Source organism: Ascidiella aspersa, chromosome 4 (assembly GCF_963924565.1).
Source record: "Ascidiella aspersa chromosome 4, kaAscAspe10.2, whole genome shotgun sequence".
Taxonomy (NCBI): Eukaryota; Metazoa; Chordata; class Ascidiacea; order Phlebobranchia; family Ascidiidae; genus Ascidiella; species Ascidiella aspersa.
The window spans coordinates 12,666,308-12,693,020 of record NC_139450.1 but is presented as its reverse complement, the minus strand read 5'-3'; the positions used below and the strand labels follow the sequence as shown (position 1 = coordinate 12,693,020).

General features: G+C 36.9%; 4 protein-coding genes across 4 annotated transcripts; 1 reads left to right on the top strand and 3 right to left on the bottom strand.

Annotated features, from left to right (window-relative positions):
* Nucleotides 1-5,401: 5,401 nt before the first annotated feature.
* On the bottom strand, nt 5,402-7,294 carry LOC146147951 (nudC domain-containing protein 1-like). Its single transcript, XM_083386830.1, has one exon. The coding sequence runs from the start codon at nt 7,252-7,254 to the stop codon at nt 5,464-5,466; it is 1,791 nt and encodes a 596-aa protein (XP_083242956.1). The 5' UTR covers nt 7,255-7,294; the 3' UTR covers nt 5,402-5,463.
* A 9-nt stretch (nt 7,295-7,303) lies between these two features.
* Nucleotides 7,304-8,974, bottom strand: LOC146147950 (exosome complex component RRP45-like). Its single transcript, XM_083386831.1, has one exon. The coding sequence runs from the start codon at nt 8,943-8,945 to the stop codon at nt 7,884-7,886; it is 1,062 nt and encodes a 353-aa protein (XP_083242957.1). The 5' UTR covers nt 8,946-8,974; the 3' UTR covers nt 7,304-7,883.
* A 446-nt stretch (nt 8,975-9,420) lies between these two features.
* LOC146147949 (peroxisomal membrane protein PEX16-like) lies at nt 9,421-15,911 on the top strand. Its single transcript, XM_083387460.1, has 8 exons — nt 9,421-9,693; nt 11,742-11,826; nt 12,576-12,709; nt 12,908-12,988; nt 13,068-13,188; nt 13,584-13,751; nt 14,083-14,290; nt 14,489-15,911. The coding sequence occupies exons 1-8, from the start codon at nt 9,562-9,564 to the stop codon at nt 14,613-14,615; spliced, it is 1,056 nt and encodes a 351-aa protein (XP_083243586.1). The 5' UTR covers nt 9,421-9,561; the 3' UTR covers nt 14,616-15,911.
* A 737-nt stretch (nt 15,912-16,648) lies between these two features.
* LOC146147948 (lysozyme g-like) lies at nt 16,649-18,653 on the bottom strand. Its single transcript, XM_083387828.1, has 5 exons — nt 18,538-18,653; nt 18,328-18,416; nt 17,884-18,003; nt 17,519-17,601; nt 16,649-17,010 (listed from the first exon to the last, which is right to left on the bottom strand). Exons 1-5 carry the CDS (start codon nt 18,612-18,614, stop codon nt 16,735-16,737), a joined length of 645 nt encoding a protein of 214 aa, XP_083243954.1. The 5' UTR covers nt 18,615-18,653; the 3' UTR covers nt 16,649-16,734.
* Between the last annotated feature and the right edge of the window lie 8,060 nt (nt 18,654-26,713).

Genomic DNA, 26,713 nt, shown 5'->3' with positions numbered 1-26,713 from the left:
ATTTTTGGCTTGCAAACTGGAATGGCGTAGGATGTTATAACTCGTAAATTTACTAGGCCCAAAATATTGTCCCATTCTAATTATTGTTAACAATTAAAAACAGTAATTTTCACTGGAACTGTCTTGATCGAGTGCTGTCACGAACACAATAAATACTTCGACACATTTCAGCCTGTATACCCAGAAGTGTAGCTTGGTTTCCCAATCGCACAAAAATCACTCATGTTAGCTCGCATTTTTCTTACATCGAACGCTCTGCTTTAACGCAATAAACATCACGCCACTTTTAGACATTTTGACGTAATACGAACGGTTTTAGTCATAAACAAGTTTAATGTGGTATATTTTATCTGAAAAGAATGTTAAATACCACTGTTAGATATTAATTGTGACAAGGGCCACGATGCTAGTCCTATAGTTGTTTAAGAGAACATTCGAGGGAACGGCAGCTTCACATTTGATTTAAACTATATTTAGCCTATTACTACTGAGAAAAAAATGTAAATAAGTTATAACTAGCTTTTTCGTGATTGAGACAACTATAGCACCTTCTGTACTAAACTTAGCCAGCTGGTTGAATGGTTGGGTGTAAGCCGAAGGCCTATAGTAATTCTTATGGTAGTGTGTTGCACTTTAAGTTTATGTTGTCAGCCTAACTGTAAACTGATTGTAATAGTTCAAGTTCAATCTAATGCTTACTTTTATGAGACGACTTCACAAAGACTTCACGAGACAGAGATATAAGGAAATATCTTTACGGGGAAGAGAAAGCCAGAAGAAAAGAGAGGCATCTGAACGGCAACAGAAATTTTTGCAAAAATGCTTAAACTCACATATATTTTTCAACTCCGTCACCATCTGATGTTAGCTCAACTTTTCATAATGATGCTAGTATGCTGGAACCTTAGCAGAAAGTACTACCGAGCCAGAACAACAAGAACCAACCGAGGAAATGGAAACTCAACAGCCTTCCTACTTACCAACATCGATCTGGCAGCTCAATCCAATGACTTGGGGGAGTGGCCTCTAGTTCTTAGATATGAACAAAAAAGAAATGGGCAGCAAGGGGCAGTTCAGAATGTCAACACATGAAGAGTGACTTTACCAAATCAATAAGATTCTATGAGGCTAAAGGTTACAATACATTTTGTAAAAAGCAATATTTTACACATGTGCATAAATCTACAAATAAAAAGCGGCTTAGGGAGTGGTTATGCTACAGCGAGACCAAAGACAGTCTGTATTGTTTTACCTACAAACTAGCAGCCTTATCCAACACTGAATTAAACGTATTTCGTGAAGGTTGCAATGCCTGGAAGCATGCACATGCAGCTGCTGATACAGTGACACGAGATAAGTTCGATGCACAAAGATGGGGTCCTGTACCTGATCAATCTTAAAAACGATGGAGAAAAAAATGATGCCGCCCTAACGAAACAACTTGAGGACGAGAAGAAATACTGGGGTTCCCTACTGGAGAGGATCATAAATGTCATAAAGTTCTTATGTGAAAGAGGGTTGGCCTTCAGAGGAACAGATGAAACAGTAGGATCTCCTAACAACAGAATCTATTTGGGACTGTTGGAGCTTTTTGCAACTGTAGATCCATTCTCGTGCCAACACATCAATATGCATGCCAATCGTGGAAAAGGGCACACTTGCTACTTATCAAAGACTATTTACGAAGAGGTAGACATTGGGAAAAGCATCTGAAGATATAAACGTCAGGGAACTGAAAGAAGCTATAAATACCTTTCTATATCACTAGATTCAACCCCGGACATTGCTCACACGGACCAGCTTTGTTTCACAGTAAGATATTCTAAGCCAACAGGGCCTGTGGAAAGGTTTCTACCAATGGAGGGCCATACTGAGCAGATTTTAGACAGCCTGGTGCTGTACACCAAAGAATGTTTTCCTTTTATGAAGGAGGCATTGGAGAAACATGCGAAAGAGCAAAAGCCAGAATGTCGACAGCAGGCAAATGGACTTGCTCGAAACCGGAATTTTTATTGTTATTTTGGAATAGCGTACTCGAGCGCTTTCAGGCAAGAACAAGAAGAATTGTCCGAAATCGAAGACGCGATGATGAGGATGTAGGCAGTGGCCGTTTAGTTCCAGATGCAATGGAAAATCAATCACCTAAAGACAGATTTTAGGTAGTAAGTTTTTCTTGCAGTTTTTGACAGCCTAGTATCTGCGCTGGAGAAACGTCGCGAGGCATTCATCCAATTGAACACACGATTTAGTTTTTTGCGAAATCTGCATGACCTAAACACCTGCGCTAGAAAGTGCTGAAAGACTTTTAGAAGCATATCCTCAGGATTTGGAAGACAGATTAAAAAATGAACTACCTCAGTTTTCAGAGTTCGTAAAGCACTTTGGTATTGCTTGCTCCTCTCCAGAACTCAACTATTTCACTTTCATCAAAGAAAACAATATTTGTTACGTATTTATCTATGCATGATGGTACGGTAACTAATTGTACCGGTACTGGATAACATTTGGTGCAAATATCGCGAGTGCACAATGTGCACTTCAAATGGGCACTGAACCGTGCACATATCGCAAGTGCACATATGACAAGTGCACATTGTGCGCAAATGTGCACATTTTGGTTTTGAGCCAGTCTCACACCGGTTGCGGAGAACTTGTCTAAACACGTGTTGTTTTGCCATGCTGTTGTACGCCGTCCCCTAAAAATGTTGCATAATAAAGTTTACAAACAGAAACATGTTTTTATGTACGAATCAACTAGGCTACTCTCTTTAATACAAAACATTTAATACAAAACACCTATTCTTATTCCTAATATTAGAAATTTAGGTTAACAGATAATTGTCATACATTTAGTTAAAATGAACTGATGTGGCCTGCGTTCGGATTTATTAACATTGAAATTAATTTACAAAACTTTCACCATGTGGATTGTACCAAAAGTAGGTTCGGATACAGCGGGAGAGCGAGGTCACGCCCTACCAAACTATATGTTTCCAGCTTAAACTGAGTAGGCTAATTGGAAAAAATCTTCGCCAATGTTTTCTGCATATTTATATGTTTAATTGAATTAGAATCAACTTTTCAGTCTTAAGGTACCTTGAATAGGCCTGCTTTAACACTCCGAAATTAACAAGTTCAAAATATGTTTTGTGTGTCTGGTGCAAACTTATACGATGTTTTCTGAAACCACGGAGCTGTGGGAAGAAATGTATTAGGCCTACAACTAGTTTAGCAAAACATCAATGCGTCATGTCTAACATAGGTCTGGGAGTACACTTGAAGCACTAGTCGGTCTAGTCGCTTAAAAAAGATTAGAATTATATTATCTTCATACCTAAATGTCTGCATAGAAATTACGTAAAAATGTATGAAGGGTGAAATGTATACAATGCGTGTATCTTGTTTTAAAAGTGCGATAGGTATTACCCTATTGCCGATGCCATATTTGTAAAGCTGTATAACAAAATGCATTAACGAAATATTTTGGCCGATAATGTATATTGTAGAGAGTCCCAGTCCTCATAGAGCTTATAGGCTGGGAAAACATAGAAAATATTACAAGGCGTATTTATTCTGAACACATTCGCAAAAATGATGCTCAACATAGCATAAAATAGAAGACTATTGCTTTTACATGGTTAAAGTTTAATGGGAAACAAATGCAGCAATGTATACGGGGCGATTAAATCGCAGCCCCAAAATTATTTTTTCGATTTATCACTGGTCCATAAAATAAAATTGCGGCCCAATAAAAGGAATCCGCGGGGATTAGGCCAGGGATGACCAAACTGCGGGCCGCGGGGAAAATCCGGAGCCTTGGTTTAATTTTATTCCGCCCAGAGAAAGATTTTCTTTAACAAGAATATTAATAGTTTATTAACAACACTGTTTGTCAGATGTTAACCTAAGCTAAATTTTAAGGGAATTTAACTAAACGACAATTTCATTAAGCGAACTGTGTTTATGGTACATATTTTATGCTTTTGTTCGTTTATTAATAATCAAGTTACATAAAGTATTATAGCACAACCCCAGACAGACATCGCTTTATTAGTGAGATTATTTACTATTATTTTTTAAACTCACTTATTTAGGTTTCCTTATATTTTAAGAATTCCGATCAAGTTTAATTTTCCACATAAAGACAATGCTTAGTAATAACCTTGAACTTATGATATAACTCCGGGGTCGGCAACCTTTTTGGCACTGCGGACCGGTTTAAAACTAAAATTTTGTCGCGGACCGGCCTTGAAAAACAACAAATGTTTGGGAAAGGAAATTTATTACAACTTTCATTGCGAACTCTATGCTTTTTTTGCCGCAAAGAGATGCTCCCATCTAGGAATTATTGAACTTGTTGAAACCCGCGGGCGGCATCGGATCAGCCAAACAATTTAACTTAACCCAGCCGAAAGCTCATTTCAATAAAACTATTAGGCCTTACGGTTTTTTCTTAAATTACACTTGTATACCATTATTACCAATTCCTATATTCTTAGCAGCTTGTCAAAATAAGGATATTTAACGCATTCTTTTGGAAGAAGTCACTTATAATAATGTATGATTCCATTTCTGACCAGGCCCTACACAACATTTCAAATAGTTAGCCTATACGTAATATAAAAACGAAAAATAATTAATGGCAATATGAAAAAATACGAACCACAGACCGACACCTGAAAAGTATAGGATAGACATACGTACAAGGCTTGCCAGAATTACTTTTTTGACAACAAAAATCACTTTTTTTTTGAGAGTCAAAAACTAATTAATATACGTTTTTTCGAAACCTTTCCTGCCTAAATATCAAAATAATAAATTATTTCATTATGGGACATAGTTTATAAACATTGTTTGCATGAAGTTCTATTGCACTTTAAGGTGAGCACGCTTAAATTAAAACAGATGATATACTTTAGCCCATTTTTCGATATATTGGAAGTATTAGAAATTAGATTTTGAAATAAAAATCGGCATTATGGATGTTGTGAACGTGCTATGTAACTCATATGGCCACAACAAACTAGTTGTTTTGAAGCTCACGAGAGATTGATACTATAATTGAGATTTTTTATCATACCAATCAACCATGAAGTAGTAGGCTATATTGAAACGAAGGTAAATGTGTTTTAAATATAAAAATACATTTAATTTTTTTTTTTGACTTTTTATCTGGTTTTGACGTACAGTTCATCAACAAAATTTTAATCTGACAACCCTGCTACGGACCGGTAACCTACTCCTCGCGGACCGGCGTTTGCCGACCACTGATATAACCTACTAGAGCGAAAAACATCTTGGTCATATATTTTTTTTTCACAAAGATGCGTTGAAAATCATCTTCAAAAGTGGAACAAGACAATATAGAATGTACATGGCAGAAGAGGAAAAAGTCCTCCTAATTCAACGCAACCAATACGTTCAACTTCACCTTGTCCTCTTCAGCAACAGCCTGGCCATAATTTATGCGCCTTCGTCGGTTGCGATTTTAAACGTAATCAGCTGGGAAGCAGTCAAGACGAACATGCGCTCGTTTGTACAAGCAAAGCCGTAGATATCGTCGCCGTGTGGCAGGGTGGCGACCTGCTGCAGCGAAACCTTGACGACCACTTCGCCCGAACTGCGGTTGCGTAGGGGTGACGCAAGGGCGGCTGGCTGGCGGTAGACGAACACGCGACGCTGGCACTCGCAGAGCGCTGCGTAGGAAGAGTCGGGCGACGACGCGCCGAACTTAACGTTGGTCTTGGACGCGTGAACGTAGCCTAACGCGTTGAAAGTGGTGATGTGCTTCCATACAATGCGGTTGGCTCCCTTGCTTCGGTCGACCGGCGTCGGTTGCCAGACTACGGCGTCTACGTCGTGACGCAAGACCAGGCAGGTGGGCTCGTTCGGGCCGGTGGCGAAGTTGAACAGCCACTTGAGGCTACTGATGTCGGCAATATGCGTGAATGAGTCGCTCAGCGAATCAAACTTTACCAAAGCGGCTTCACTGTCGTAATAAGAATCGCAGTCTTCAATTTCACCGCTGTTGAACAGCACACCTTCTGCTTTGTCGCCCTGCATGGTTTCTGATGTTAGATGAGACAAGCGCTCACTCACACGTTTGGCTTCCTCCGGATCAATTTCCATCACACCCCTGTCGTCTCCATCCACAACCACAGGCCATGTCCGTCCTTCGACACGCTTCTGGATGACGACTTCCAGCTTTCTATCATTTATGGACCAATTGCTTGATTCTGGATCTGCCTCTAAGTAAAGGTTTCCATCAAGTATGGTGGTCACTCCTTGGTCTTGCTGTCTAAAACCTACATGTATTTTGCTTTTGTTAAGGCTGTAAACAATAGATTGTTTAGTTGTCTTTTCCGGTAATGGAATTAAAACTGTGATATCGTCAGCAGTTTGTCTCCACTTGTATAAAGAGGGTGGAGAGGTTGCCTCTTTCATTTCACCATCATCTTCTATTTCGACTTCTTCCTCCGCTGTCCAGCCTGGGACATATGTGAATGGGTGAGTTGAAGCAAGATACAGTTCAGTGCAATCTGATGAGAGGCATACATATGTAGGAACAGATTTTCCTTTAAAGCATTTAATTCCAGCAAAATTATACTCATTTTTTTCTTCAGACTTTTCCAGGCTGACCCAGTCAATGCCAACAGTCTCCTTTGCATCTTCATCACTTGAAGAAACCTCAAAGCGCAGCAACAACAAGTCTAGTAGGTTTTGTTCTGGTCGTAACACAGCAGTTAATAAGATGCTGGGAGTATCACTTTTATCCTTGTATAGGACTGTCCATTTTGTACTTTTGTTATCCCCTCTGTTACCTGTGGAAAGAACAAACATTTGTCCACAGCCATCAGTAGACACACAAATTTCTGATGAGGGAAACATGATGCTAGGTGGAAGCTGCAGTTTAGAGTCGATCACTTCAGAACCAAGGCTAAAAAGCTTCTCTGATAGCCGTAACTGGGATTCCACTGTCACAGAAACTCGACGTATGTGACAATGTGCATCAATGAAATAAACACTGTCATAGTCCCACTGATCAACAGCCAAATAATTGTGCAATGTTAAACATCTTATTTTTTCATACAGCAAATGGTCTTCTCCAACAGGTGCAATCCTAATTCCACACTCTATTCTTGTTTGGTAAGATGGCAACGGTGAAAGCGAGAGCTTATAGGATTCGAATTTTGTGTCAATAAGTTTTCTGTCAGGCCTCAATTCCACATTAATGACTTTAGGCCCAGAAGGCATATTAAAAAAAACAGATTCAAAACTTTTTATATACTATGTTTTACCAGTCTGCAAAATGAAAAAAGGAGAAAATAACAAAATAAAATGCATTGTATTTTTTTACTGGAAACAAGTTTTTTTTTTAAATTATTTAAGCACCAGAAAGATTATGCCTAAAAACATTTTCAAAATCTTGAAAGAAAGATCAAACACATAAAATTGGAAAATTTATAAAAGAGGATTAGGAAAAAATTAGTTGCATCTACGGAAAGTATGTCAGTATAAATCTTGTCACATTAAGTCATAAAAAAGTTTAACCACAGTTTTCTCAATTTATGAAATAAGTTACCAGTAAAATTTATTTAAAAAAAAATAAAGAACTTTATTGAACATAGATTTGTATACAAATTCAACAGGATTATAAAAATAGTTGATTTAGAATTGTCTGAAATCTAAAACATGTCTGACAGTAATTTTTGAGAATTATATTTTATTTTTTTAATAATAAAGACCCCAAAGCAAGATATTTAGGCAACTCACAAAATCATTATTTAATTTTATAGTTAATTTTCCAACATATTCTTATCAACACTGGTTAAACTGGTAAAAAGGGTATTGATATTCCTAAAGTTTTACATTAATGAACTTTCTTAACTCCATGAATTAAGAACACCATCTCCAATCGGAGTAGATTGATCCTGTTCAGCTAGCCAGCCTTTAGTTTTTGTGTCATCGGCCTCCAGTTGAACATTGCTTAGTTTTTCCGTGACAATGGCCTCTTGAGGCTGTTTATTCAAAGTCAATATTTCTTGTTGCGTTTTTTGTAAATTATGGTCATCAGAAGACCAAATTGAAAACAAAGAAGATGAGTTTTTTCCATCTTTCTTGCATTTAGTATCTTCGTATAAAGCAAAACCTACAAACTCCGAAATTTGCTTTATTTTTTCAAAGGCAATACCTGTGTTTTGTAAAATTTGTTTCTTGGAAATTTCAAGTTGTCCGCCCATTTGCAAACAACAGATTTCTCTGTGCTTGTTCATTGAAATCATAAGTTTTCCATCCATTAATCTTTCTTCCTCGCCAGACGGATCTAATAACAAACACTGATTTTCTTTAAAAAAAGCAAAAGTTGTGCAAAAAGGCATGTGGTGAATTGTCAAGGGTAGTGGATTTTTCTCCTCCCATGAATGAATAACAACCTCCTGTCCATCAACAGAAGCACATGGCCTTTTGAAGTGCTTCAATGCAGTAAGAGCCGCAATACTTGCACAATCTAAAATGTTTCCATCATGGCACAAAACATGGATGTAAACATGAATTCCCCAAGACCTTTCACCGACTCTTATACACAATTCTTCAAGGTCAACAGCTTGTGAAAGAATAATGGATTTTTCTAAAATGCGTTGAATCTCAATGCCCAACTCGCCTGGTTTGGTTGGATCACAGTGGCTAGCTGCTAAAGTGGAGATTTCAACATTAATGGCAATGGATCCTTCGCTCGCACGACTTTCCTTTGGTTGCTCCATTTCAGCTGAAACTTGGCACATTACCTTTGTTTTGCCCAAATCAACGGAACAACAACCATAGTCAGACCCAAATAAAATTTTAAGGTCCCTGTGTTCGTCAAATGCACGACCATCAAACCTTCTTTTATCGTTAAGTGCAAGGATCACAAACCTTTGCTCTAGGTTGGACAGCGCAGATTCTCTCATTATGCCTTTTAAAACAATCTTACTAAAAATAAATTGTTCTGCACATAAATCAAAATAAAAAGAATAATTTTTAATTGTGAGCCAACCATAACAACGCACAATGGGGTAACAAGTAGACAGTACAGACGGTATTACGTACAATTAGGCGCCAGTCCAGCTAAAGAATGAAAATTCGAGAGGGAAACACAGAATGAGAGTCTTGAAGTGCACACAACACGCGAGCTTTGTGGTAACCGGTCGATAAACAAGATGTTATTTAAAAACTTTTAAGCGTAACATTCTATAACGTTCATTGGCAACGTTAACAATTCCCTTTAAGAATATATAATATAATACATTTTATATTAACGAAACGTTCTGGTGTGAACCATCCACTTTTAAAAGAACACACAGACAGCTAATCCGATTCGCATGGGTAATTCGAACTGCTGGTGTTTGTTTACTTTCCTGCTTTTTGCTAAATTGTGATGTGTCATGCCTTGCATGCGCAGCACTAGCATGATGTTCGCATTTGATAGTACTACATGCCATGTGGGCCACTAACAAACAGTAGTAATAAACCAGATTTTTTTTTTTTTGACAGGCTTTTCTGCCATTAAAGTGGAGTACTATCGCCATGTCTGTCCAAAGCAGCAGTGGTATCAAAAGATTTCTGAAAGCTAATACAGAAGTATTAGTTGGGAAATTAAATGAGGCAAAGCAAGTCTACGTCAACTTTGTTGGTAACAACCCAGAAATGACAGACCAGGTAATTTTTTAAATAATATTCGTTTTGTAAGCCTTAATGTAGGGATTCCCAACCTTTTTACGATCTCAAATTACTTGGACTCTCTGTAGTGTAATGCATACCACTTCTAGCAGAAAACTAATTTCATCGAATCATATGTTTATGTATTTTTAGTTTACAACTAGCATTATTCAACGCTAATTGTAGCTTAAACCAGGGTGGTCCAAACCCAGGCCCGCAGGCCACATGTGGTCCGCGACATCATTTTTTGTGGCCCGCGAGCACTGTTGAATTATTGTAATGAATTATTTGTAATACCTTTGAGGGTTAAAATAAATATGAGTGATCAACGAACAGTTTTGTTTGGGTATGATTACATTTTACCATTAAATAAACCAGTCTCCTATCGCTCATGAAATTTGGATCCAGGGGGTGGCAAGAACGCCTAATTTTTGGTATGTGTTAGACCGGTTTTAGAACAGCCGCAGTGCGTCCAATATGGAACTTTCTAAAATGGAAGTTATATTTTCGTTTTGTTTTTCGTCTTTTTGATATGAACATTACATAAAAATTATGACCCTATATAAGTTACTATTAAATAAAAAAAAATAAATAAACAATAAAATATATCACGCTGCTGAAAAGTATTGTTTTAGAGGTTTTCATTGTGACCCTTTTTAATATTCAATTTTACCCAAATTTATCTGGTTAATACATTTTTGCGCGATTGTGTAACATCGCTCTTAAAACTTTACTAAGATACTTACGGTTTCCGCGAACATTCCAAGCTTATAAAAAGCAGTCTTTTAAATTAAAAGTTTTGTCAAATACGCAATTTTTTTGGGCTTCGCGCGCACCATTTTTCCCGGTCTCACTAATACTCCATTTCATTTCCGCACAAGTCCGACTATAGTAGCAAGTTTCTGGAGCTTACAAGTCTTTGACGATGCTTTGTGACGTCATGCTTTAACATTTCATGCCCCGATCCAAAAAAAATCGTTGATCCGCTCCTGCAACCTTATGTTTGTGGCCCACAAAGAATATGCATGAAATATTGTGACCCGCGATGCTGTCGAACTTGGACCACCCTGGCTTAAGCTATATAACAGTAGATTATATCTATCAGGAGCAATCATTTGGCATAATAAACGCCTACTGTACCACAGCGTTGTACGCTTTTTAAAGCCACTGTGCTGCTCTTTGTAGACAATTGACATGACCTGTATTTTGAAGATTGCATTGTTTCGAAACAACAGAAATAGTTACGTAACAATAAGAATGGGCTTCAGTGATTTTTTTTTATGTAAACAAAAAACAGATAAATAAAATATAAAGTTGTGAATCCAGGGTTTTGTGAAAAAACGGAAGCTACTCGCGTACCACAGGTTGGGAATCCCTGCCTTAATACAAAATATTGTTATGCTGAATCATTTCAGTCTACATTTTAATGATTATATACACCAGAAATAAAAATGGGATAGAACAGTGAGAGATATTATACAAATTTGCTTGACTGGTGAAAAAAATGTAAATTCTAGGACATAAACCTAACCCAGAATGTACAGCACCAAATTAAAAAAAATTAGGCATTCAGGTGTGCCATGTTTAAAAGTAAAGCCTGTCCCTCGCGCAGTTTCCCGCTTGGCAGTCATAGCTGCATTTCGTGTCAAATCAACATAAAATGCAGTCAGCCGCGAAAAATCACTTCAATGCGCAAACTTAGATCCGCTAATGGTTTTCAGTATATTACTTCATTTTCAGCCCTGCAAATTAAAAAATAACGGTATTACAGCTGCGTAAATTTGGGCGAAAATTTCAAAGCTGCAAAATCATCTCATTCAACCAAAATCCAAAGTTTTTAATCTGGCAGGTGTGCAATCCAAGTGTTGTTTTTTAAGTTTGAGTGTGCAACTAACCAATTAAGTTGTGCAGACAAGTTTATTGAGAAAATACATCAGGTGTGTACCTGCCACATAACGCAGTCTGGCTCAGAAGGGTAAATTAATTTTTCTGCTAGACAAATTTATCAAGCTAACAAAATAGCATATGAATTTTTGCCTGCATTACAGATAGAGAGGACAGTCAAAGCTGCTGCCTACCTGTATGAAGCATTTTCCAAGAATTATGACAACTCTATTTTTATCACAGAGTTGGGTATGTTTGTGAAAATAAAGTGTTTGTAAAATCTTAAAAGTTTACAAAACAAATGCAGGGTATATGCTTCTATTGTACCTGAACAAAAGTGTTTTATCCTGCATGTCATATAATGCGATAATATATATCATGTATTACTTTTGTAAGTAAAATAAAAAAAACCATACTTAGTTCATGTTATGCTTAGTTCACACAAAATCGAAAATAAGTTTCAATATATACTTTTAATACTTTAATAAAACCATAATAAATACTTTTAAAGCTTAACTTAAAAATTTTGTTATAGTATACTTGGCCTACTGGCTTGAATGTGTCCAACCTAATAAAAGTATATGTAGAGAGTTCATATACTTGCTTAACAAGTTGTTGCTAAACAATTCTATTGTAGTTCACTTGACAAAGTTTTTTAAACAACATTGCTAAAGGGTTAAACTATTAACTTGTTTTCTTCAGATTGAAGATTGAGTTGTTTTTTTTTTCCAAAATAAGGAGATAATAAATATATACAAACACAAATATTCTTTTAACTACTTTTTAATAAAATTGTATTTAAACTGCTACTAAAAATACTAAACCGTTCCATAATTATAATTTGGAATATATGTTTTTTAACATCTTAGTCTACATTTAAGTTAAAGAGACAGAGTTTTGTGCACAATATTTAAAAGGTTAGCCACATACTATGACAGTACCCAAAACTTTAGCAATGCAACAGTGTGAACTATTTACTTTCATGTTTGTTTTTCTAGTTTCATCAGCTTGTAATCTGTTTGTATACGTCAACCACCACATTCGCAAAACCAAAGATTTCTTTACTCTTAAAGATGGTGACAATTTTGCTGACAAACTTAAACAAGTCCTTACTGTCATAGAGTTCTCCCAGGTATATATGTAAACAATAACTTTGCAATTAGGTTCTTTCCCAAAAAAAATTCATGCAGTCAAAAAGCAGTTGTGCTTACTTCAATTTCTGTCTAAACATATACTTTTCAAGAAACATTCTTTGGTATCTATAAAGAAGTGTTAACCTTAAAAGTATGTTACCTCAAAGATAATAAGGCTTGTGAAATACTCTTTTCAGGCTTTCATTGAAATGACAGCAGCAAGGTCCGGTGGTCCTGGAGCCAGATGGGCGGTCATATCAGTTATCTGTTTGGTCAAGGTAAGACAAGAAATGTGCTTCTGTGGGTGTTTGGATAATATTCCAATTGAATACTTATGTATGTTCCAAATCAATTAAGGTCATCCTAAGGTGTGTGCTGCTGCTCATTTTCCAATCCGGAATTCATGTATCGTCCTTATCACAACTTTCAAGTCCCGCTGTTGTTGCAAGTGGCTCACCAGATCAATCGCCAGATTCAGGTGAACAACAGAAAATTGATTTACATTTGCTGTATTTTATAGTAAACACAGATAATAAAAAATGTATGCTTAACTATTCACTTTATAATATATTTTTGGTAGAGGTAGATCAATATGTTAGTGTGGGTAGATTTAGGACAATTTTTTACCGATATTTTACTATTAATATTTTTCCCCAATAAACAAACAAACTTCCTATTTTTCATACTTGTATATTTGTCCCATGATTTCATTTTATCTGACTGATTTAACATAGGGTTAGGTTTAGGTTGTTCAGAATCATGCAAAAAAACACTAAATTTTAGCCTGTCCTTAACCAATTTTTCATACGTTTAAAGTTTAATTTATTAGAAATAGTTCTTCATATTATATATTCTTATTCATATTTGTTTCAGAATCTAATGTGTTCTACGTTGGACCAAGAAGTGGGAAAAAAATCAGAACCATAGATGGTAGTGATATGAGACCATGTCCAAAAGTTGGCAGTAACCTTCCTACAACAGTCCTAGACAAACATCAAATTATTGGGGAGTTGTTGTTCTCACTTCGTCCAATGTTACATTGTATCTTTAAGTTTGATATTACTTATTTTAACAGATGTAAATAATAAAAAATTAATTTTTTTTAATGGTTACCATGAGCGTGTTGGTGCTGCCATTTTTAAAATTGGTGTTGCTATTTTTTATTATTATTTAGAAATGTATATGATGTCAATTTAACACATTTATTTTTTGTCCAATTCTTCCAAAATGACATAAAATTTTAAATTTTGTTTATACAACCTGTTAGTTATGGGACATTTCCAGAACGATAAACAATCTTAAACCTACGATAAATAATTTCCTTTCCTTAAACCTTGTCTTGAAAATTCCTTAACGATAACCAATATTAAAGTAATAGGAACAGGTGCATTTGGAACAAAGTCTTATGTTCCTTGGGTGGTTGCCCTTATCGCTGATGCCTCTTCACACGCTCTTTTACACAAAAAGAAAACCTCAAAGAAAGAAAATTTTAATCCAATTGAAGCAAAGGAGTTGCAACGGAGATATGCAAATCTTTTACTCTATCTTTTGCGATCGCCTTTGTACGAGACAACTACTGGGTAAGTTTGGCAAATAGTTTGCATAAAACCGTTTAACGAGCAAGTAATTTTATTTTACAAAGGCAAACTTTTTTTAAAGTCTCTAAATAAATTATTATAGTCATGTATTTAAAGAAGCAATTTTTGGTGTGTCTGTAGTATTTATCTTTTGAAAGCAGTCTAGGAGGGTTAAACTTACACAATTAACTATTTTTGTAGACCTCGGCTACTTCGACTTTTTGCCTACCTTACGAAGAAAGTCCCTCTTGTCCATTACGTTTTTGAACCTTTGACACACTACCTCCCAGTATGGCAGAAGGTTTACTTCTATACATGGGCGGACTGACCACAAATGATTTTTTGCTAAATTTGCCAATGCTACTACTGGGACCACTCACGCTACTTTCTGTCGCGTCTGCGTTTTACCACCTTGAAGTCTTTGGTATTCCGAAAAACAGATGTCATGAACAGATGACATGGTGCAATACAACTGTTAAGTATTTGGCGAGGTAAACTATACCACCCAGGCATACAGTATCAAATTCACGCCTTGTGTTGGTATTTTTTTTGGGTGAAGAAATATTACTTTTTTTAATCTAATATATAAAATTCTGACATATTCCTAGAAACGTTAAACGTGATTTTACTTGCTTTCTATGCCCGGCTTCCTAAAAAACATCATTGTAAAACCATACGGTTCCAAACGGTATTCATCAGAAAGCAACAAACCCATATTGGTCATCGTTATACAATCTTAATGTATTTTTAGTTTGTTTCAAATGTTTCATAAACATTTTAGTTAGATTGCGCCAAAATAAAACCTTTTTTTGATAAATTATGCTTTAAATTCGGTATGTAACTGCTGCCATATGGGTTGACAGTGAAAAAGCATGCGCACAAGATACTGATTATATCGAAAATAGTTAAAACGATATAGGAATAACTTATTTGGTACGACTTAGTGCAACTTAACTAGACAACATTAAAACTTACAAATGTAAAGATTTGTACTTTGTTGAATACTACTATAATTGACTGATAGAAAACTTTATTTGTACAGGACATATATTGCTAACTGAACTTGATCGTTACCCAATTCGATATTGGTCTTGCGTTCGATTTCGCCTTCTAGCGTTTATTGTCATTTGCAATACTGTATAACGAAAAAGAGCTTGCTCATTTACAATAAATATAATACATTTCTTTGTATAATATTGTTTTGCTTTATTACCTTCAAATAATGTTACTTTTTTGGTGTCAACAAATCAGGTAAAATAGTTTTATGTCGCAAGGTTTGCGCCTATAATTTTTTTTTTGTTTTCTGGGGCTCTTTTGGCATTTAAATGTAATTTTGTCCGACATGTAATAACTTGTCCAAATGAAACTAACCCGCTGGTTATGTCTTACCACGAGATATTGAAAGACTGTCAAGAGTGTCACGGGTTATATTTCCCGAAGGTGACGTTGTGCTCTAAGCACGAGCGTGTGTTTGTTCTTGATTAGCGTGAGAAGTTTCCAATCTTGAAAGTACAATCTACACGCGCGTATCTCTGTTTCGTGTATTTCGTCGTTGTAAACAGTCTTTTCTTGTAAAGTGATTATGTTCTTGATTTGTAATCATGTCTTATTTTTAATTTGAAAATAAAACAATATTTCATTTCACGTGTCCATTTCATATTTTGTTGTTTAAAACTGAGGACCTTGGTTATAAGCATTTCATCGACCCTTTAGATTAAAAATGACGTGATTAAATTACTCATTGCGTTTTGGTACCGAAGTCGGGCGTGTTCGTAAGTAACACCAGGGAGGTTAAAGGTCGAATAAAATTTATGCGGATTGGAGGTTTTAAAAAGTAAAATGTTTTGTACGAAAAGGGCGCAAAATTCCGCTGGTTTGTTTCAAAGACATAGATCAGTGGTTTCCAAACAGTGTGTCGCAACACCCTTGAATGTCGCTTCTAACGCTCAAGGCTGTCGAGAGATATTCTAAAACCCTTTGGATTCCAATTTTGGCTCTATTGATGACCTTTTTATACATTTTTTTATGTATGATTGGCGTGCAACAAATCCAAAAGGTTTCCTCTTCCGTGTATGGTTGATGTGTACAGATTTAAGTTAGTTATTGTGACATGATATATAGTTGTTACTGGGCGAAAATGCTAGTAACTGGGATAAAATGCTAAATGCTAGTAAATGCTAGTATTGACGGAACGACCCATAACAGGGGTTTTCAAACATTGAGTAGGCTTAACTTGAATTATATTCAGACAGAAGAAATTGATAAATAAATTAAATCACTCTGTCAAAGCTTCCAAATTCTAATTACTTGAATCTTCAAACGTAATATCTTAGTCGGACTAGAAACCTTCTGATGGTCGGTAACCGTTTAATATCAGTTAAAAAATGTTTTCCACAGAAATTAAACAGAAAACAATACACACATCCGAGCCCATGCATTTTACTACATCAGTTGTAGCCAATACGACGAAAGTACTGGGCCCGGGCTACTACATCATGGGAGTAGTCATTGTGAGTTGTACCATCATCAAGGCGTCTCCACGAACGAACGTTCTTTACCCCAAAGTTGTACGCCGCTATTCCTCCTTGCAAGTGATGCGCCTTGGGCCAAGACGGAAATTCATTCTGAACTTCCTCAATGTAGCTTATTAATATGTCGGTGCCCTGTCGAATGTGCTTGACGGAGTGCCACCCGCCAATCGGTGTGTGGAAACGTCTGTCGATCTTTAAGTTTAGTTATATGAGGTTTACAATATACATACAATTATACATATACGCCCCGATATCAGAACATGTCTCAAATTTTCGTTAAAACAAATTCTATAAAGCAGTCGGCCTAATGACAAACAACTTTATAGTGCTTTTCCAAAATATTAGAAATCGTAAAATCCATATAAATATAAAGATATGTTCAAGTTTCATGACGTGTGACTGTTGTAAATGCGTTCGGAAATTTACACACTCATAAAAAACTGAAATATAATACTGTAAATGATCTTAAAAGTACATTTACTTTGTGTATAGCATTTAATATTCCCAAGTGGGTTGAATATTAACGGCTATACACAACTACTAATTGACTGTGTTTATTGCTTTTAACCAACTTTCAGCCACCTATTCAGTGCACAGCGCCACTCAGCCTATGCTATGTTGGCCTGCTTTGCTGCGTTTTTGTTTTCCTAACTTTGTTATGTACGCCGGGTAAAATAATAACAGGGAACTATTTCGAAACCTGCATAAGACCCCAAGCATTTCCGTGGTCTCCCCAGCCATTCCTCAATGCTTTGCCGGCCCTGCTTTCACGGCTTATGATTCCTGCAAAATAGACAGGGTGAAAAAAAACGGTTTTACTACGATGCTTATCTAAACTGTTAGTAGTAAATTAGTTAAGGGTGTCGTGCACCAATTTAGCTTATTTAGACATAGTCTTGACATGTTTTATGGTTGTTAATATCATGTCAAATGCTTGCAGTCAGTGCTGTAATTACTTAAGTAAATGACTCTACTTAAGTCACGGTTTTTAAATTACTGGACCACTTGACTGGGACATGTATTGGACGCATTAAATCATACTTTCTAATACAAAAAACAATTTACCCGCAATGACAGCTGGATCGAATAGCCTTTCTTCAGCTGCAACTTTGATATTGGCCTTGTATTTGGACATTGCTTGGTCATCGTTTTCGGCCATTTTGTAGGATGCTTTTACGCCGACGACTGCAAAACGATGTTGTACACATAGTTTAAATGTCTTATTATTTTTATTATGCTACAAAGGTTTGGTGATCGAGATTATTTTTATTATGCTACAAAGGTTTGGTGATCGAGATATTATGTTGTTACTTTCTAACAAGCCGATCTGTCTACAGTCCAAGTTTTAGATTATGGACAATTACTGTCTGCAATTTACACAACTCCAGTCTCACAAATCTGTCCATAGATTTACATGTTCTTGTAATGCACCATTTTTATTGAATTTCGGTGCAGGTTTTTTGCCGATATCAACATATATAGAGTATCATAGAACCTGAAAGTTACGACCTGTAAGACCGTCACTCCTGGCGGTTGCAGCAGATGCCCCCGTTGGATGCAGTGATTCAATGTCGCCATATTTACCCACGTAGTTGTAACTGTTACAAGAAAAGTACGACAGGTTAAGCAAACAGAATTAAACAAACTAAACGAAATAACTTTTTAGAATATTTATTTCGTTTTGTTGAACCTTGCTACATATACTATACATTTACGTACCTGCGGTCCAGAGTATAGACTTTATCTGATGACATTACTCTCGCCAATAAGAAAACAACAACAAGACGAATCCACATGATTACTGACAAATCCTATCTAGCTGATTTACCCTGCTTTGAAATGCAATCATAGCATGGTAATGGATGGATTAAATCCAAATGTGATTTGCTCTTGTTTTACTCTACTTTAGACTGTGCTATTACAACAAGGCTTTAATCAAATTTCGCTTAAAGTAGAACTGTTTATAAAGAAAAGATGCAATGCTATCGACAAGGCTTCTCAAAGTTCAGTCTTACTATAACAGACTATTCCCGATGGGTTGCGCGAGGGCTTAACCCACAGCACTAGCCTAATTCTTATTGAGACTGACCACCATTTTACAGAACACTGGAAGGCTGTAAAACGAAACAAAGCTTCAACTCTGCTTTGCATCATACGCAAAGCATTGAATAAATTTTATTGTTTTGGAAACCTATATGCATATATTAATATATAATAAATGAGCTTTGTGCATCTTTATGCTATAAAGGTACATTCGGATTCTATAAACTGGATAATAAATAAACCATTCCTTTTTTTACTTTATAACTGTGCTGAACTTCCTCCTTTTTCTGTGACTGATTTTACTTCACTTCAGGGGTTTTAGGGGTTTAGAAAACAAGTTAGTCGATTGACTTTAGTTCGTTATACGCTTTTTCAAGGTTGGATAAAAATTTTAATGCGCCCCAACCAATAAAAACTTAGATCTATACGTGATGTTTACCCCAGGGAGTCGGACCGTTTGACTTTTCCGGTTCAGGTTCGGTTCGGATTCAAGGATTTTTTCGGAATCCGGTTCAGTTCCGGTTTCGGTTCGGAGGAATTTAAAAGTTCCGGTTCAGCTCCGGTTCAACCATCGTTATTTCAAAACCGGTTCATAAAGTTTCGGTTCAGATACAATATAATTTGCGTTAAATCTCAAAATGTGGGTCGATAAATGTAGAGAATAATCTTTGAATTGGAAGTCATTTAAACTAAGTTACGTGACTTATTAAAAAAAACAGCAACTCATTATTTAAATATCTAAAAAATAAACAATCAACAATTTTTTCATTCAATATTCATATTTTTTTCATAAAATTTCGAACATGGCGTAACTTGACTCTCTAAAATAGAATTTGTGACGTCATGCTGGAGCGAACCGCTTTTGTTTATAGGTTCGGGTTCGGTTAAGGTTCAGATACTTTCAAATTATTCGGTTCAGTTCCGGTTCGGCTTCTTAAAATCCTATAAAAAACGGTTCAGGTTCGGTTACGGTTCGGAAAAAATTGACCCAAAACCGGTTCATAAAGTTCCGGTTCGGTTCCGGTTCGACTCCCTGGTTTACCCACATCATGTTATTTGGTCCACGTAAATCGAGATTGTAGGAATGCCCTAAAACATTATGTTAACAAATGTTTGCGTTTGGCCTCCGTACAATTTACACTAAGGTCACGTATTCTCGTGATAATTTCTCTGACATCATCGGGATGTAGGGAGGCATAAGTTTATTTTATTTTAGTGCCTTATTGTAGTGATTCTTAATGTAACTTTTTATTATTTTTTTATGATGCTTTTTTCTGAATAATTAAGAACAGAGCGTTGATTTCGCAACTTGTGTAAGTTGTTTCTCGGGAATATTGTATAATAAACAATGTATATTAGATGTTTGTAACTAGAATTATTGTGCTCAAACCTTAATGGTGTCGTTTGCGAGAAGTAAGTCATAAACATAGTGATTAATATAAAGCAACAGCTGAATCATATTTACTTATAAACTTAAAAAACACTACGATTAGTTAAAAAATTAAAGGTTGTGACGATTCTTTACTATTTTATGTGTCAACATGATGAACATAGTCCGCCTGACAAAACAACGCTGTCGTAAGGTGGTAGTAGTGAACCAGACAGTTTTGGAATGGTTGCTGGAAATGCCACAATTAAAACAAAACTGCGACCCTTTCAAATCGAACTTAATGTTTTTTTTGTGACCAATGATGCGCTACTCTTATTTGATATAAGTGAAACTAACCGGTGTGTTATCTGCAATTTCAATGTTGAAACAATTTCTCATGTGATTATTTTGTGAACATGTAACAGCTTGGATTCGTCCAAACTTTTTATATCCCAACAAGCCATTACAGTAGGCTAACTGTTTTGTTTGGTGCTGTAAATCAGAATGATTTGCTAAACTGTTTACTGATTTGTTCTTAGTTTGTAATGTATCAATGTAAATAGCCTAAACTTTATAACAAAATATAAAAAACAAATGTATGTTTATTATGTTTTTAGTTTGCTCAACATTTTCGTAGTAAGAGTTTCGTATTTAGATGATTGCCTTTCTTATTCGGAGCCATTGAATGTCACTCGACAAAACGCCAGAGTCGGTTGGCACTGGAATGATAAACTACTTATAATCTTAGGAATTCCGATTTAACGCCAGAACTTTTGATGGAATGTTGAAAGAAAGCGATTATCGACAAACAAAAACACGCGATGATGTCACTCAAAAACAAAAATTACAAAGACGCTTTATTACAAAAGAGGCCCGCCTGAATTTGATTTTATTTTAAAACTGTCGTCTTTGTCCCGTAATGTTTTTAATATTTAAAAAATTATGTATGTTAACATGTTGCACAGATTATATAATCGTTGTGTGTTGTTTTCGCCTTATATTCACCATTGCGTTGTCACTCACTTAACTTTTCTTGCCTCTTCACTTCTGCGCCTCACCTTTTACCTGTTTATACCTTGTCTAATCACCTTTTTGTGGTAGGTTACCCCACACCTTTTCTCATGGACTGTAGTTTTTGGAAGGCTTCCTGATAGTCAACAGGTAGGTTGGGCAAGGCTGGGACTACGACCAGTTTTTAGTTGCTGGCCGCTTTATATTCCGCCCTTTTATTATTTTATGTTTTATATGGCAGTTCGCCTGAATCGCCCTATATTGCATACAATACTGACGCGTCTTGTGTGGTGCTAGGCATCCGACAGGCCGTGAAGTAAGGACCTGATATTTTCGGCCTAATAAATATATAGAAATAGTTATGGGACTCGAAATGTTGCTGGTCAAACTTGGCGCGCCGAGATTGTTTTTTGGGGAATATTTCCGTTTAACAGTATTTTGTTTTCGCTGTGTGTTTGCTAGAAAGGCGTAACCAATATAAGGATTGTGAAAAACAATAAACTATGTATCGTCGGAGACATTGCCCCAAAACAATCTCGGTGCGCCAAGTTAGCCCAGGTGAGAAAGCCTTGCACAAGAAAGTTAGAAACTTGACGCCAAGCTACAAATAAGGCGCGCGGTTAGTACTTCGCCATGACGGAGATCGCGTGTCGGCTTGACAACCCAGGAGCGCTTTATCCGAATTCGAAAACAATGGCGCGCACACCAGGACCTTTGTCCTGCGATCCGATTCAAATTAATCCTCAAGTGCCGAACATAGTGCAAAATTCCGCTCCGGGCCGGTGCCGGCGATTAAGACTGGACAAGGTCGGGGGTCAGCGCTCTACTATCATTCTGTTTTTCGCGTTAGGCCGTTCGTGTTAAGATTTTTAAGCAACAACACCAATGACATGCCCGATGTTTTGAGTTGGGAGAATTCCGCTTTTTAATTTTAAATTATGCACATGGAAACATTTCATGTGTACGTTCCACATTGCGGAGCGTAGCACGATTAAAAAATTGTATTTATGTCAAAATTTTTATTAAAACACACGGAAAATTTCGTGTCAGAAAAGAGGATTTTGTTGACGTTTCTTCTTGCATTTCACCTAACATAACTTTCTTTATGCATTTCACCCATCATAATAATATTGACTATAAAAACAAATCAAAGTTAACTTGTGTTGTTATACGTCAAACTTTTCAGATAGATTGTATTTGTCTGTGGACAAAACGAAATATTTTTTTTAAGTTAAATTTCCTACAATGTGTCGTTTTTTCGCAGGTGTTGATGACATAAGTTGAGCTAGACTGCTAATGCGAGTACGTCATTGTTCTGCAAATGACAGACACGGCGACCCACGAAAGCAGAGTTCAAATCGGTGCCACGGACTTCAGCAAAGACGGTGATTTGTGACAGAACAATGCGCTTTGTGACGTACAGGAATGCTTAGTCGCGAAACTCACGCTAAAAATCGCTTATTCGCGCAATTCACTAATCCTTAAAATTCAAGTATGCGTTTCGAACAATCATTGTAATTTAGTATCGCACGGAATTTAAAACTACTTAAAACGGTCGAGTTCAGGAAATCACCGTTTTTAAAGCGATAAGATAAATGTGGTTAAAGTAAAACTTAATGCTGTTTCGGGAGCTCGTCTGTGTCTAAACTCGGATTAAGCAGCTAAGTAATGGACTATAGGACCAATAAACAATGTGATGTAAGAACGCTTTTGACAACACACAGTGCAACGAAATTACAAACTGGTGGCGCTCAAATAAATTAGTTTAGGTATGGGATTCGCGCCAAAATGTATTTCAGTTTTATGTTTTTTTTTATAGGATTTTATGCCACTTCCTGGGGTTTTGACGTGTTTAGACCAAGACGGTTACTTGGGATAACGTTTAAACCACATTTTCAGTTTAATTATAGCATGGCAATTTACCTATATAAACACTTAGCAAATTTATTCTTGCCTTTTGTTCGCGGAAGTGCGACAAAGTCGAGCCACTTACGCGGGAAAGCGCCGTCTAATCGGAAAAACGCATATTGAACGGAATTAGCGTTTCCTCGAAAAGGTCGACTCTAACGTATCCTCCAGACAGTGAGAAGGCGATTAGCGAACCTACGCGCAATCCGAATTTACAAGCGCGTGTGCAGCAAATAGGTAACTTACCGAACGGATCCATAGATATTCCAATGAAGGAAGAGGTGTCGTGACTGGCATTGCGTCATTTTGAATCCGGCAGCACCCCAAGTGCACAGGGCAGCCACGCCGCGTGTAATAGCGCTGAAGCGCGCGACCTATGACAAAACCAATCGTGTGACAAGATAATGGCAGCTCTCGGCGCACGATCAAACACGGAAGTTGTGTAATAAATACTCGATGTTTCTGTGTAGCTTATCTGTCGAACAGCACAGGCGTTTTCAGGGCCAATTGCATTGGTGGACGACAGGACTCGAAAAGTTATATTCAACGATTCTCCCTAACGGATTGAAGCTTTAACTCCGTAACAATAAGGGAATACTACCACGCTGCCAAGTGCAAAAAGTATGATGCACCAAGTCATTTGTGTGTATTGTGTAACCAGCAATATAGCCTGTTCTAAGAAATATATATGACAACAATCCACTAAATACATGTTAGAATCAATTGACAGACAATTATTCCGAGCTTGTTTCTCAGTCGCAATTTATCAAATTGTTTCCGACCCGTTTTTTGAGTATTTACACACCTTTCGGCCATACGCCTGAAACTTAACATTTCGAGCTCTGCGTAGCGTATTCGGGCCAGGAAAGTGGCCACAGTGTGCAGCTGTATTGCGCATGGGCCACATAGGATATACAGCGTCCGTTATGGATCGTTTCTTCTTGGATTGATGAGTTGTTGGCTGCGAATGAGAGTCGATCAATTGGAGGATGCTCTCCTTAATCTTTCACTCTCTTAATGGGTATCCGGCGTATTGCCGAAATGCTTTTGGTGCCAAAGTTTGTCAAATAGCCCAGGGGTGCAACGAGGTCAAACCTAATCGACGTATATTTTATAATCATTATAATTTTTATAATGTCAACAGTTTGTAACTATAGCAAAACAATTTATGACGTATAATAAAATATAAACTTATATAAAAAATCAACTATATACTTTTGGGAATTTCGTTCTTTGTTGCACTATTCTGCGCTTCATTTACTGAAACGGTATCCCAAAGGACATGCCCTAATCATTAATTGTAGTTTGCTCTGCACTACAGTGAACGAATTCCAATACTTGGCCAACACCGGCAACTTTGAGAAAAAAAGCAAAAAGTGATTATTATAAGTAAAACCTTCTCCTAAAACATATAATTTGTTATTAAAGTTATTCACAACTTTTACTATGAACTTTTCGTACAAAGAAAAATTGGAAAACAAATCAGAAAGTGCAATTATCGTCTTTTCAAAGCGGAACAATGTGTTGTAGGAAGCGAAACTTGCTATTAAAAAACGACATTTCTGACGTCATAACAAAGTGTTTAAGGGATACTCCAGATACGAAGTCAACGACAATGTTTAATAATTACTTTTAAACTAATTTCTCTCGTCAGAGTTGATATACTGTGTTGATTGCCTTTCCTCCACAATAAGATGTAGGAAATTTGATCAAACTTTTTTTATCGCGGACCCCTAAAGGTATTTTTTGTTCGCGTCGACCATGGTTGATATGATTTTATAAAGCTGGCGTCATTATTGGGAAACAAGTCGACCTGGTAAACCTTTCATTTTTGGTCTGAACTAAATGTAAGTTTATTTTTAATTAAACTATTTTCTTTGAAAAATAGATTACTTTTCAAAAAATACACTACTATTTAAAAAAGGCCTTCATGGACCCCAGAAACTATTCCACGCACATCCAAGGGGTCCATGGTTTTAAGAACCCCTGCGCTAAACTATGTATTTGAGTAAGCGTGAGTATTGTGACCGAATAAGCCGATGTAATCCGATTAAAACAATGACGTAATTCAGCCATTTAGCGAAAACAAATATAATAAATAGTTGAAAAAGGCCACGCTAGGTCAATGCGACAAATTAACTTTGTCCTTGTCGCCTTTGACGCACGCGCTGCGATTTATATGTGCGTTTGCAATCCTTTACAATCCAGCATTAAGTGTGATATTGAGGTCAGTTGTTTTGCATCAATAACTTTTTCGTTTCGATGCGAATAAACCAAAACCATGAAATATGTTTTTCTACGGATTAAAGCAAAGGTTCTCCCGCATGCTTCATGTGATGAACCCAAACCAGAAAATGTAGGACAGGTCTATGCCTTTTACGTTTAGTCTCTTTCGTCATGTATTTCAAAATAAATGATGGGATTTGTAAATTGTCTGGATTTCGTCGGTGGTGATTTTGGATGCTGTTGAAAAAAAATTGGACATCGCAGGTGATAATTGTGTTTATTTGGTAATGCAGTTTTGCAGATTAATTGCGCAAATGGATTATTCGCTAGCGAATGACTTGCATTCGCAGAAACAAACTTTCCATTAGGCTTTATATTAGGCAAACAGCAGATGCAAGAAAGATTATCCCCCAAAAGTTAGCTTTCGTGCCATCGGCATCCTTGCACGACCCCACTTCGGCGACCCTTTAGCATTTAAATATCAAACGTGCAAATCGAACGCCGGCCGTTCTCGTTAGCCGACGAATTAGTGCGAGCAAGGCGCGACATGCGCTTCCATATGGGGGAGTACGTAAGCGTCGCCGTGTCACGTAAAGTTGTCCGTATGGAAAGCCTTGGCGCGGCACCAAACAGGAATTACGCAGTTGGACCGAAATTACGAGACACGACAAAACGTTGATTTCTCGCCTCCCGACAACTCAAAAGGTTCGTGAAGAATTTCGCTCCGGATCGTCACGTTTTCGTCGGGAGGATTTTCGACCGTTGGACCCCGGCCCACCCGCCCTCCTTCAAACTCAAATTTAATTGGGCCCCGAATTCCAGCTGGCGTGTTATGTCGCCAGGAAAATAAATGGCGGGCGCCCATAATTGCTTTGAACCAAAGCGCACCGCCGTTAGTCGTCAAATGTGAACTCAATACAAGTCGTTTGCCTTTACAGCCAAACCTTCACTAGACGTATGTCATTAGATTATAATCAAAACTCGGTTGCTGTACAACTCATTTCAACCAACTGAATAAACGCCTAATGTACACCACAGTAATACGTTTTATTAAACTAATCCCGGCATACGTTTTTAGACGTAAAGTAATCGCTTACCCGCATTAATCGCTTAAGGGCTATAGAATATTTGGCTGATATAGTAATAATGTATAAAAAACTCTTCAATGGCTCAAAATGAAAAGGGTGGGCCTTTTATAATTCCGAACTATGGACAACAGTTTCTGCTCGTCTATCATTGCTTCGCGGACGTGGACATATAAAGTAAAACTCGAATAAAAAGAAAACTTGATTAAAGTAAATCAGATGTTTGTTTCTACTGAATTTATACTTCGCCTGT